General features: G+C 43.3%; 1 protein-coding gene across 4 annotated transcripts in view; it reads right to left on the bottom strand.

The window, feature by feature from the left end:
• ankrd44 (ankyrin repeat domain 44) overlaps positions 1 to 11031 on the bottom strand; it is a 34684-nt gene extending 23653 nt beyond the window's left edge. For all 4 annotated transcript variants that reach the window (XM_080412297.1, XM_080412299.1, XM_080412298.1 and 1 more), the window contains exons 1-4: positions 10444 to 11031; positions 4723 to 4806; positions 2633 to 2711; positions 50 to 120 (exon numbers count right to left, since the gene is read on the bottom strand). In XM_080412297.1, coding sequence (XP_080268423.1) covers positions 50 to 120; positions 2633 to 2711; positions 4723 to 4806; positions 10444 to 10470 — 261 coding nt within the window. In that variant the 5' untranslated portion in view covers positions 10471 to 11031. The remainder of the gene's footprint in view (positions 1 to 49; positions 121 to 2632; positions 2712 to 4722; positions 4807 to 10443) is intronic.
• Positions 11032 to 14547: the final 3516 nt, after the last annotated feature.

Below are 14547 nucleotides of genomic sequence, written 5' to 3'. Positions count from 1 at the left end.
TGTGTGTGTGTGTGTGTGTGTGTGTGTGTGTGTGTGAGAAACTACCCACCTCACTCCTAGATGCCACGGCACGATGAAGAGGGGTGAGCCACATGTTATCTTTGGCGTTGACCCGAGCTCCTGCAGTAGAATACAAGCAGAGAGGGATTAGCAGAGATCAGGTGAAAAGTGGGGCATATGCACAGACTAGTACACACACATATATAATACACACACACACACACACACACACACACACACACACACACACACACACACACACACACACACACACACACACACACACACACACACACACACACACACACACACACACACACACACACACACACACACACACACACACACACACACACACACACACACACACACACATCGCTGTTTTAGCCGCCGTTGCCGCGGATAACCACAGTTTGGGCGGATTTGGGTCAATCAAATATCATTATTAATTCATATTGGATAAAGCGTGGGTGAAATAATGCGGGAATTAAATGAATGACATCTAGTATCTAGCCCTATTATAGCCTTTAAAAAAACACGAAATCTCAGCGTGCGTGCGTTTGTAGTATTTTAATATTACGTCATTTTCCATCAGGCACAAATTAGACGCCTACTACACGTGCTTTTGCCGGCATGGGGTCTTTAACGTCCACACAACAACACAGTGGACTAAAGGCAGCTAAAGTGAGAGAAACTTAAAGGGCAAGACCACTTTGGTAGAGGTTTGGGTTGTGTAGTTACCTTGCCATGATGTAACTCCAAAGGTGGGCAAGAAATAAAAAATAATTGCTCCATTGATTAGAAATTGATAATTCAAAATATGCTCCTCATTGACTTACATTGTATGGTAAAACTGCTCTCAAAGTCACTATTTTAGCATGTAAACGAACGCAAACAAAGTTGATTCAGACAATATAGAACATCACCAAACTCAGTACTGTTTTTTTTTTTTATAAAAATGTCAACTTCCTGTTGAAGCAGAAAGCCTGGACTGGATCCGCGGATCTGGATCCAGATCTTCAAATAGTAAAATCAACAGGAAGTTGACATTTTTATTAAAAAAAACAAACAGTACTGGGTTTGGTGATGCTCTATATTGTCTGAATCAGCTTTGTTTGTATTCATTTATGTGCTAAAAGAGTGACTTTGAGAGCTGTTTTACCATACAATGAGCATATTTTTGAATTATCAATTTCTAATCAATGGAGCAATTATTTTTTATTTCTTGCCCACCTTTGGAGTTACATCATGGCAAGGTAACTACACAACCCAAACCTCTACCAAAGTGGTCTTACCCTTTAACTGAGGATTTAAAACAAAATAAAAAAAAGAAGGGGGGAATAAAAGTTTGGCGTGGGAGTGATTTAGTGAAGTTCTTAACCCTGCCGCCGCCGACGAGTCTTATGGATATGTCTTCTTATGAAAATCTACGATGTGAGAAACTGACAGAGGGCTTGTTGTTACCATGGATATGGATGTATACAGTCACTACAGAGGTGATCGCGACAGTGGTGAATGACATTGTTTGTACAAGTACGTATCCATATAGAATCCCATGTGCGGTTGGCGCAGATCTATAAATAAGATGATATAATCAATGCGGGTGGATGGCGGATGGATAATGGACGTGTACACGTGGATTCGGGTGACGAAAAAGCACATCCACGCATCTCTGAGTCTGACACAGACATACGAGCTCATAATGCGGGACGAAGTGCCACATTATCAGTCCAAATACGGACATGCCCGAAGACATGCCTGAATATCTATCTAGTGCAGGGTTCTCAAACTTTTATACCACGTCCTCCTTTTTATGAGGGGAATTTTTTCTCACCATATTATGGTGAGAAAACGTTAGTGCCCCTCCCCCCCCCGGGCACTAAAACACTATGGAGGTGGTTCTGTAATCTGTACACACATTTGTAAACTGAAGCATTTAGCCAAAACACGTTGCTAGAAGTTCTAGCAACTTATTGCAACTCCGGTGGTTCTAGCCTAGAACCACCACAGTTTCTTGATCCATCTTTGGCCACCGACGTGGCGTTTTTCTCTATCGCGGCAGCTGTTGGTAACTGGTATGGTTGTCTGTCTGTGAGAATGATCTCCCCGCTCGGTAATGTTACATCGCGATCTAAATTTAACTCTGCGAGGGTACAGATGGAACCAAATGGACCTGTGGTCCATGTATTTGTACCACACGCTCATATTGAACATCATTCCTAAGTAAATAGTTTATGAACAGCTAAAATCAGTTTGTGTGCCTTAGCCTCTGCAAGGGCTTGTGTGTGTTGTCTTGTGTTGCTGATTGTTCTCGTCGGTGTTGGAGCCTTGTGTGTATGAGGAGTCAAGTGGCCGTCCTCTTCACGTTGGTCGCGACGACATCACCTTTTTTTTCCCCTTTCTGATAAAACAAAATATTTATTCTTTTTTTGGTTCCCAATGCCCCAACGGCACCTTCCCACGACCCCACTTTGGGTCATGACCCATAGTTTGAGAACCGCTGATCTAGTGTATATAGTTTATATATGCATTCAAAAATGAGGCTGACAAATGCTAAAATGTATATTAAAGATCTCAGTGCGAGAAAGGTGGATTACAAAGGAGGAGAAAGAGAGCAAAAGGGTTACTTTACCAGAGAGGATGAGGAGTTCAGTGATCTCCGGGTCTCCCAGGAAGGCCGCTGCATGGAGTGGAGTACGTTTCTCTGAATCCTGAGGGAGGGAGGCAGAGAGGTTGAGGCAGACTACAGTTGTAAGTCTAGGATACGTATTGTCGCTGTCAGCTATCCAAAACCCACAGACATACCTAGTTAACAACTTTAAACAGTCCGTATTTTGGGGATGTCATTGTAGGCGAAAATGTACTGTTTTCAAAACAAACAAAATAAAAATCTACAGGCTCACAATGAGTCACGATGCAACACTGTCATACGACAAAGTATCAAATGATAAATAATATCATTATAAATTAATAATAAATAGGCATTTATGGACAACCGTCACGGCACTCCCTCGGATCGTAGGTGACGTCTGCGGTGAGTTTGAAGTCAGTCGGTCGAAATACAGACACACAGACATTTTTAGGAGGAAACCTTTGTCCCCACTCCTTGGAGATAATTTTGTCACTGCATTTACGCATCCCAACTATTAGGAGCATTGGACTTCCTACAAATAGACTTGCCGGGAGGCAATCCGGGGCATTATGAAAAAACATAAAAAATAAATATACAGGTTTTCTGACGACAGCGACGATATGGAAATATATATGCTAAATGAACAGCCTTAATACCTCTCCCACCCCTGTCTTCTGAAGCGATGTTACAGTTTAAGCTAGTTTAAAATCTGACAACTTCAAATTGCTGCCAACAAAAGAATTGACGAGCAGCCTTTGCGGTGCTCACAGATTTCAGACTTTGACCAATACAAACTACGCAACTCTGTCAAACAACAATAAACACATAGTTATTATTATTTTTTGTTGCAGAACAGGGAGTCAACGAGGCAGTCGGCAAAATTGATCAGTACAATTTAGGTATCAAGCAGACATTCTTATCCAGAGCGACTCAGTAACGCAGACATCATTCTATACCAGTCGCCGATTTTATTTTTAATTTTTAATTTTAATTTTTTTATCGTCTCAGGTACTTTGTAAATATGTAGATAACTTGTCTGGCCTTCTGTTGCTCTCTTGTTTTGATCTCCTTCCCACTTGCCCCCCACCCCCTCTTCTTCTCCCCCCCCCCTCTTCTTTCTATGGAAACTAACGTTGCGATGGGAACGATGTACAAAAACGAATTTCACCCACTTTTTTACCTTGTAAACCTGTGATGTGACAATAAAACTGATTCTGATTCTGATTCTGATTCTGATTCTGATTCAACCAGGCTTTAAATTGCTGAGAAACAAGCTTAGTGACCCGTGGTCAGATAGTAAAATGGGACTGGTAGCTTAGAATGGACACAGAGGAGGCTACAGACGATGAGCTAAGCTGAGGGCCAAGTTGTGGGCCAGTCAGTCAGTGTCAACATGTCCATTGTTCATCTCAGAGCTCTCCAATACAATAACACACACAGTCCCGATGACCACACCAGATGTCCATTTCACTGGGCTGTGAGCCTCTTCTCCAACAAAAAAATACAACTGAATTGCACAATGAGAGCGTACAATTGTCCTGCTGGTCCTGCATAGGAGGTTAATACAATCAAGAGGAGAATGAGAAAGCAGGAAGCATGTCCTCCACTCCACACTTTATAAACTATTTACAAATTAGCCACTTAACCCTCTATTCTTAGTGAACTGGTACTTAGTTGAGCGGGGTCGGCACTGTACTTGTCCCGCACTTTTTCCCCTCTACACCAAAATTAGACGATCTACAAGCCCACAAGGCGTTCCTCCCGGAATAAGGATGCTAGGGTTCAAGTGGTTAATTTAAATAAACAACTGCTCTGAACTTTGGCCAAGCTGACCCTTGAACTCTGACCACTCCTGATCCCTGTGCTTTGGCCCACACAGGAAGTAGCGAGAAGATAAATGAAAAGTACAAGGTTGCCACTGTCTTGGAGAACAGAAGTGTCCTGGCTTGATTCTCCTGTAAGCTGATATGGGCCCTTCGCTCACCTCAAGACAAACCAGACAACTGTCCTTCTCAGTGTAGTACATGAAACACACGTGCTGTGTGCTTGGGGTGGCGAGAACACGTAAAAAGGACCTAGCGCCATCTCACCAGAGCATTGATGTCTTCAGACTTGTAGATGAGCATACGGATCTCCTCGGGGTCTCCATTGAAGATGGCCTGGATGAGTGGAGGCTGGGAAAGAAGTAGACAGGAGAGGGAGGGAGAGAGAGAGAAAGAGTGACAGAAAAAGAGAGTGTTACTCAACACGATTTATGGCATGAAAGACATTAAAGAGAATGTGACCAGGGCCTATATGTAACACCAGTAAATATAGATGCTATTTTAGAAGAAACAGGAGCCCTGAAGGTCATGTGCAACATCGCTGATCGATGTAACAGTCCTTTCATTTTGTCAAACAGAGCCAGAAGGGAAGGCCATAGAAGAGATCAAATTTGTCCAGTGGATACAGCACAAAGAGTAAACAAGGTCCAATGAGCCTTCCCACGGTATGGAATACTGACTGTGTGCGCGTGGCTGTGTGCACATGCATGCGTGTTTATAATTGTGTGTGTGCACGCGTGTCCAGAAAAGCAGCTGCCCGACTACGCCTGCCTGTGCCGTGTTTACACAAGCTGGAAAGGACGGGCTGCGACTAGACTGTAGCCTACATTATTTAGTACACAAAAATGTACTTTATTGCAAACATGTTTTTCGCCATGTTGCTTGTAGTTTAAAAGAACACCAAACAGCATCCCTGACTAGCAGGAGAGATGTGTTTTAACAGCGTATTGAAGCAGGTTAACGTGCTGAGCAAGAGAGATAAAACTCTACCAAGCTCAAGGGAAAACTAAACAAAGGGCATTGTATGGAGGTCATGCTGCAAAGCCCCTATTTTCTCTCCACAATCGCAGACATATGGTAAATACAGGTCCTAGACATGCACAGAGTCTCACACACACACACACACTATCAACATCAATCAGCACAACAGCCATAAAGGTCAGCTTTCTGAGGAACAGAGAGGGAGGCATGGGGAGCTTGTTGGCAGATGCCCGCATTTCCTATCATCTTGAGCCAATCACACAAGGGAAGCCAGGATGATCATACTCAACAATATGTCAAAGATTCCAAACCTCCTGACATGGTTTAATTTATGGCTTGTTTGTTTAAGCCCGATTTTAAAGCTAGATGTGGTGCCCATGCATCAGATTGTGCAGAAGTAGGCCTCTCTTAACTTCCTGAGTATCTCTGTCACCTCGTCCACCTCACTTCCTGTTGCACCGTCTCTCCTTCTCAGAAATGCCAGAGAGGAACCTCAGAGGCCGTTTCACTTCTGCTTTTAAAAAAAATAAAAATAACGCACACTGCACACACCAAATGGAGAACACACACACACACACACACACACACACACACACACACACACACACACACACACACACACACACACACACACACACACACACACACACACACACACACACACACACACACACACACACACACACACACACACACACACACACACACACGATTCCTGTGCAGTGCCATATCATCCTTCTCCTCAACAACCCGTAGCCATACCAGTAGCCTATCTTTTAACCTGTTTGTCTTGCAACTGCTAAATGCTAGTCTAACAACTGAAAGCAAATGGATGCCTGTTTGCATCCCTCAGGCCTCCACACACAAGATAGGGGAGCTACTGTACAGTAGATGTTGAATGCTTGCTGACACCAAAGGATGACTCATTTTTCCCTTTTCAACATATGTCCCTTCATTTGTTTCTGTAGGAAAGTTGGAGTCTGCAAATAGTCAAGGAAATTGTAGGTCTATGATAAAGATAAACAAACACATGTATCAACACTCTTTTGAGGATTTCTATTGATTTTCATCTACCACAATCATTCTCCAAAACATAATCCTCACCAATTCAGGCCAAACCATAACCATAAATCTTAATTCTCACCCATAAACTTAACACCCAACTCTAGCTCGTTCAAAGTGAGGACCTCTTTCCAAACTAAGTGAGGACCAGCACAACATGCTGTCCTTCCAGGCTTTTCACAAGGACAGAAGTAAGCTACAAGCACACACATGCACACAGTATGTCTTTGGTCTCTGAGCTAGCCTACAGCAGTGCATAACAGACAGATGGAGAGAGCAGGAGACTGCCGAATGTCTCTCCCAGGGAGATGAAACCATAATGGTACAAGAGGAGGGGGCTCAGGGGATGGGGACTCAGAGGCCTCTATATAGATTCATGTCTTCAGCTGAGAAACCTCCACCTATTCTCACAATCATGAATAATCTTGCCACACAGAAAAAAAGAATAAGATCTGTGACATGATGGAGGGGTTAAAAGACCTAATGTGGGCAATGCATGGCCTGCCAGGAAAGAAGATAATAACATTAACATGTTCAATTAGTCTATTTAACTACAGCAGTGTCTCCTTAAGTGCTCGTACCTACTGGTGATCTACATGTTTCTTATTAGTTCAAACAAAGTTATATTCAACAGTTCAATGTTCAATGCTTCCTTTGACTAAATAAATCACAGATTAGACAGAGGGAAGAAGAGGGAAGGACACATTAACCACATGAATCCTAGCATCTCTTTTCTGCGGCAAACATTTGGCAAAAATAGCAAAGCTCACGTGTCGCAAAGTGGCGGCTATTTTCGATAGATTTGGTGTAGACTAGAGGGAAACAGGAGGGGGTCTAGTATAGACCCCTGGGGGGCTCCGGTCAGTGAAGTATATCGTGTTTAAGTTGTTACGTTACAAAGTACCAAACAAGGCCCTAGTTTGGACAAGAGGAGCTGTGCCTTTAAACAAGCCGTGAACACTTGGCAGCATATGGCCGCTTCAGCCAGAATGCCTTTCCTTCAAGTGCTCATGCACGCACAAACGCTTACACCCAACATGTAGGCCTGTATGCACACATGAAACACACACACACACACACACACACACACACACACACACACACACCACACACACACACACACACACACCACACACACACACACACACACACACTCGCAGTTGGCATCGCCCACCAGTCACAATGCTGGTATCTGTAATTGCCATGGGGATCTGGGGAGCTCAGTGCTACCAGCATTTGGGAATGGAAAAGCCAGGGAGGTTTCGAGAGTGTGTGTGGGGGGGATTGGCGGGGGGTTGCCTGTCCTGGAAGCAGCCGTCCTGAATGAGGCATTCCCTAAACCCACACCACCACCCCTCCAGGCTATCTAAAAGCATCTCAGACACAGAGCTCATTGTTGCAGCACACACACACACACACACACACACACACACACACCAAAATAAGACAGTTGCAAAAACAGCAACACACAAATGCTCCTAACTAGCCTCAAATTCAAAGTCCAATTAAAGTATTCCAAGCACCCCTGTTGACCATTACAAATGAAAGTTAACTTTCTTGTCTACGATCGGAGGGCTCATATGCACGGCCCACTAAATCATCTACTCCTGTCACCGCTGGTCCCCAAGGACCACATTCAGTCCCTCGCTGCTACAACAGTGGCATAACATACGCATTTCCCCTCCAAACCTTCCTTTTCACTCACTGTTATCCTACACATACTTCCTCCATCAGATAAACTGTGTTTTCATTCCACAAACACTATACGAACGCTTACAGGGTACCCTTACTGCCCTACCAAACACATGTGCATATACTGTAACTGTACATGTGTGACTGCAGCAAATATACATGCATTGCACACGCACAAGGTTCACGCAAACACACTATTTGTGTTGCTTGATGAATGTCCCCCATACAGTCAGTCCGACCTATATAGTAATAGTAACTGTGTTCCACTGATTGTGGCCTACGGGCCTTTAATTGGCCAATCCCCTCCCCCTCGGGACCAATAAGAAACAGCTGATCTGCCTGTATCAATGAAGAGTGGAATTAAAAACCCCACTGCACCGCATGACTCTGTTTTTCTCCCTGCCTGTCAATGGGGCTGTACAGTGAGAAACAGAGACAGTTGCGGTGGGTCTACTCTGCATGCACAGTCAAATCTGGCCTGTTCAGGTTCCATTTACAGTACTTTGGCAATTGTATTTATAATTGATTAAATGTTTCTGTATGTCTCTGCTAAATACCCCGCCAAAAAAATACCATGACACTCAGTTAACACACACACTTGCACTTAAAAGTACCACAATGGAAATAATCTCAGGCTTTTCGTTTTATCCTTGACAGCTATGAGTACGTACAAAGTTCATGTACATACATTTTTGTCATTGAAACATCAGTTCATCCATAATTAGATTAAGACGTTAAGTTAACTAAAAAGACGTAACTGAAGTACGGCTGGTCGATAATGGAAAAAATTAAATACGTCGTTATCGTATTGTGACAATAATATACATTCTCTTTTTCATTTATCAAAAATGTTCAAATAAAAAAATAGACAAACAACTCAATCTGCAATAAAAACTTGACAATCCTGATCCAAAAGGACACACGTACAACACACACACACATTGTATGGGTGCAAAGAAAAAAATAAAATAGAAAAGGAATGTCACAAGTCAACAACTTCCTGTATTTCTTCTTTTTTCAGGCCTGCAAAGGGCTCTTACTATACGCTAGTAACACTACCCTGAAAAACTATGACATTCTGAGCAGAAAAACACATCATCACAAACACCACAGCATGCTTGTCACTAGTACAAACATGTCAGTTTATTACCGCACACCACATCAAAAGCTCCCCATCTGAGCAGATCCTAAAACTGACAGAAAAGACAGAGGCTGCAAGCAGCAGTTTGTGCTCCTCTCATACTACAGAGAAGGTTCCTGAGCACATGATGTGGTGTGGTGTGAGGGTTCACTGCTGAAACCATGTGACCTTAGTGTCTTGACTCAACTTAACATTGAACTCTTGACATACAGCAAAGGCATGGTTTCCTTATATGGCCAAAAAGTGTCTTTGATGAGTGAGATTGCTGGCATTTTTCAATTGGATATAGCTCAGAGCTTGTTGACAGCATTACACACATGGATGCCAACTGTCAGCCAACACTTTCAACTGCAGATTGCAAAGGCACTTTTATTCTCGGCTTCTAATTTTAAGAAAGTGAAACTGAAACATCTACCCAAATCAGTGGTGCTGCTGGGCTGAGGCATCTAGACTTATCTGCTATCATCAAGTGTTGTTGTTTTTTTATAACAGGAAGTTCCATGAGTACCAAGAGAATATCCAAGAGAGTAGTGTGTGTGTGTGTGTGTGTGTGTGTGTCCCCACACACACACACACACACACACACACACACACACACACACACACACACACACACACACACACACACACACACTTCCCTGAAATGATCACAGAGCAGATACCATTGGATCTGTCAAAGTGTGACTTCAGTTGAAATTATAACGTGAAATTGTAAAGTGTTAAGTGAGATAAGATGGAGCAAGTTTGAGTTGAGGGGGATGCTTGCGGAAACAGAGCAGGAAGTAGTCATTTCAGCACAGGACAGAAAATTATGACAAATCTAACTAACTACACTATAAGAGAACTTGACAGCATCACTGAATTCCATGCATCTCCTGCAGCGATACAGTTCACATCTAAACCCATCTAAATCCCATACATAGAGGGTAGGTAGTGGTACATCAGAGTGTTTTATTAAAACATACTCTGGCTTTTCATCGATATTAACCGAGAGACCACTTTGGATAATGATAAATAATATTAATAACGAATCAATAGCTGTGAATTAAGCTTGACGTGGAAAGACCCAGTGAGCTCTTTCTAGTGCACACAGGCTAGGCTAATATAGCTACCTGGTCGGCGAGTTTGAGAACAGCCATATCTTCTCAGTCAGCTTGTGGGTCTGTCTGTACATCCACCCTGTCCAAGTCCACAAGATCAGCCGACGTCTTGATACGACGCCTATGGACCTTCAGATCAGATCTCGTTGCGTTGCGTTACCGCGGTTAATCCACAAACCCTGTTGATTTCACAGATTTTTGTATCTTCTCGCACCTTATCCTGCGAAGATGGGCAGCAGATCACGAAGGCCGCCGACGTACCGGGACGAGTACCAGGGCCATGGCCCGCTCCGTAGGACGCTATCTACGGCGACGGTGAGCCGCGGGCAGCCGCCGTTCTTCCACCGCTGCGCTGCAGAGAGGGAGGCGGGGAGGAAGGAAAGCTTTTTCCGACCGATGTAAACAATCCACATTTATGGCTGTTGTTGTTGTTGTCGTTGCGCAGAGCTCGCTGTCGTTCTTCCAAGCCATGCACACACTGCCCTGCCTTCCCTCTGTGAAAAGAAGCAGAAAAAGCCTCCCTCCTCCTCCTTCTCTGAGTCGGTGGTGGTGAAGCTAGTGAAGTGAACACAGATCACACAGGAAGTTCATGCTTCTCTGTTCTCTCTCCTCTCAGATGCAGATATTTACTGGAGGAGAGGTTTTGGCTTCTTCAGCATCAAACAGCAGTCCCCTCGCTGCCGCCACCTAGTGGCAGTGGTGGAAGAAGTACTCATATTTGTTTTACTTAATAAAACAATACCGCAATGTAGAAATACTCTATTACAAGTAAAAGTCCGGAATGCAAAAATTATTTTTGCATTGAAATATACTCCTATATAAGTCCTGAAAGTAAAAGTACTCATTTTTGCAGAATGTCCATTTCACAAGTTTCCAAATGTATAAAAATGCTTTGAAAATAGCCTAAGTATTTGGCTGAAGTGGTTAATGCGTGTGATGTAATGATAATCAAAATCTACAAAGTAACTAGTAGTTACTACTAAAGTTGTCAAATAATTGTATTGGAGTAAAAAGTACAATATTTGTCTCTGAGATGTAGTGGAGTAGAAGTAAAAGTAAATTGGAAATATTCCAGGAAAGTAAAAGTACCTCAAAATTGTTCTTAAGTACAGTACTTGAGTAAATGTACTTGGTTACTTTACACCACTGCCTATCTAGTGGATAGAATTGCCACTGCATAGCCTAATGCCCGATTCGTACGTACTTCGTCGCACGACGGTGTCGCGCGTCGAAAATAGCACAGACATGCAAGCTCACGATGTTTGCCTCCAAGACGCAGTGTGGGCTTGTAAATTGGCTAGTTTCGGCGCGCGACACCGTCGTGCGTCGGAGCATACATGTGGCTTAAATTAACGCAATGAAACACATTGCATGAAAAATGAATGGGGCGCCGAATAAAACATGACATGCCGGTCGATTAACAAAGCATTGCATCATGCTCTCCATCTTAGAAAACCTGCAACTTATTCTGAGCTCACTTAATAGGTTTCCAAGCTCTTCATGTTGACTCAACACAGTTTTATTACTTGCCATCATCATCATCACCACTACCACACGCACAGCAGTCCAATTTAAACAATGAGCTGTCCTTTGGAACATACATTCCTTTGTGTTATTGTTGTTTTGGGAGGCAGGGAAACTTTCTTTTTGCGGAGATTCTTTTCCTCAGAACTGCTCGTAAATGGAAAATACCAACCCTCATATTCCTGTAAATCCAGCAGTCTGCTTTTGAAAAATGTTCATATGACATGATATAAGAGCCAGTTGCATTCACCAGTATAGCCTACATTAACAAATCAATAAACAAACATCAATTTACATTAAACACAGTACAGCAAGGCTCTCTTTTTTTATTTATTTTTTTTCTATTCACCTGCAGGCCTAATGTATGGGGGGGTCTACTTGCAGATTCCAATCATGGATGGGGACTGCCTGGGAATGTAGGTCATAGCACATGGGCCTTTACTATGGAGCAGTGGGGAGGTAAAGTGTAAGTGGGTAAATGGGGGAGGGGTGTGTGTGTGTGTGTGTGTGTGTGTGTGTGTGTGTGTGTGTGTGTGTGTGTGTGTGTGTGTGTGTGTGTGTGTGTGTGTGTGTGTGTGTGTGTGTGTGACTTTTGTAGACGTGGTGCAGACATCACAGCCCTTTGACTCCCACTGTTAGAGGAAGAGCTTGACCTATGACTTTTGAAGGCTCTGTAATGTATTCATTCATCTAATTTATATATGATGACAACTCTGATTTATGTGTAGTGCTACTTATTCTCGGGGTGAATCTGGATACAATCCCCTGGGCTTTTAACGAAGCCATGCATAAAAATCAATACATGCTTCCTGTCCCCCAGGGTTGAGCTCAACCTCAACAAGGCCACTGGACTCCAGTCTGCCGGTTCTCCTCTCCTTGTTTTATCTGGGTGTTGTTGTGTCTCAGCACGATGACAAGGCTGATAAGGACAAGAGGTTTTTGTTGCAGAAGTGAATCATATCCCCCCTTGAACACAGACGACAGACAACATTGATGAGATGAATCAGAAGTGAATGTTTTTTCTAGTCCAGGGGTGGAAAGTAACAACGGGTACTCTCTTTACTGTAATTGGGATTGTTCATGTAGGCTACAAGGCCTACTTTTATACTTCCACTAAAGGCAGTGGTTCTCAAAGTTTTCAGCTCAAGACCCAAAAGAGAAATTAGACGTTTGCCCGGGACCCAAACTAGTGAAAATAGCAATGTACAAGCTCACAATGTGTTGCTTAAGCTTGTAGATCTGCTATTTTCACTACTTCTTAAACATTGTTTTTATTTTCCCTAACAGTGGGTCAGGACCGAACATGAGTCCTGACTCTTGACCCACTGTTTGGGAAACAGTGCTCTAGAGTAGCATACGGTTATGCTGTTAATAACAGCATTCTGATTTTGCTATAACAGCCTGTTATAGCAAAATCAGAATCATCATATTCCATTGAAGTTTGTTTTGAACCGCTTTTACCCCATGAGGTAGATTAGAAGAACCCCCATGCTTTCTGATCCTATATTAAAATTGGCTTAAGGAGGAACGGCTGGCGGGCCGGCCAGTCAGCGGACCTCTGACCTCACGCTCATGTCACCATATGAGCGAGCCATAACCATATAAGGAGTTCCCAATGCAGCTACGTGCAAATATGGAGTGTGTTGTCCAACCTAAATGTGTCGTCATGGCATCAGGCGCAAATAAATCAGTCAGCTCCATATATGGGCACAAAAGGGGGCATGCCCATATATGGGTATACTCTGATGACATCAGCGATCTCCATATATGGGCCTAAAAGGGACTGACAGATACAAAGATCCGGTTGTCCAGAGCCAGAGCTCTGTCCGAACACTATGTCCATATATAGTCATGTGCATATATGGGCCTGACCGACTTCAAACTCGCCGTGCACAGCGGCAAGGACTCAAGGGAGTGGAGGTCCGCCGTCGAGTAGTTTGGATATCCAGTTGTCCAGAACCGCCAATCCAACAAATATGCCCATATATGGACATTCCGATATGGGCGTACTGTATGTACTGATGACATCAAGGATCTCCATACTGTATATGGGCATAAAAGGGACAAGGACTGACAGATACAGAGATCTCCATATATTGGCAAAAAGGGACACAGGTGAGACAGACAGATACAGAGATCTCATATATGGGCACACACATGGGCACAAAAGGGACACAGACAGGCACAACGGGTACTCTGACAAAGCCCCCTATGACTCCGACATGTTGGTCCGATCGGCGGTGCGACGTGGGTGTGAGGTCATAGCGGCCCGAACTTCTAGTAAAGATGCTCACAATTTTGGAGAGCATCACTGAATTAGAAATGGGTTGTTAGAACATATTCATATAGTCATAGACAGTCATGATGCATTGGAACTTTCAGGCTGTACATTATGTAACGGTTTGTAGTAGTCTTCATAAGAGCTACTTTAGAATTTTTACAGTAGTAATGCAAGTAATCTACTAGTCATTTAGCTACTTCAGTAGGATACACTAGTAGGCTCCTCTTTCCACCCCTGTCCTAGTCTAGTCTCAAACACTCATAATTGATTATACAAACAAAATATCAATATACTGTATAGTGACTTAATTA

Source organism: Gymnoscopelus braueri (genome assembly GCF_963280865.1).
Source record: "Gymnoscopelus braueri genome assembly, chromosome: 18".
NCBI lineage: Eukaryota > Metazoa > Chordata > Actinopteri > Myctophiformes > Myctophidae > Gymnoscopelus > Gymnoscopelus braueri.
The sequence above is the reverse complement of the archived record's forward strand: the minus strand, read 5'-3'. Positions and strand labels throughout refer to the sequence as shown.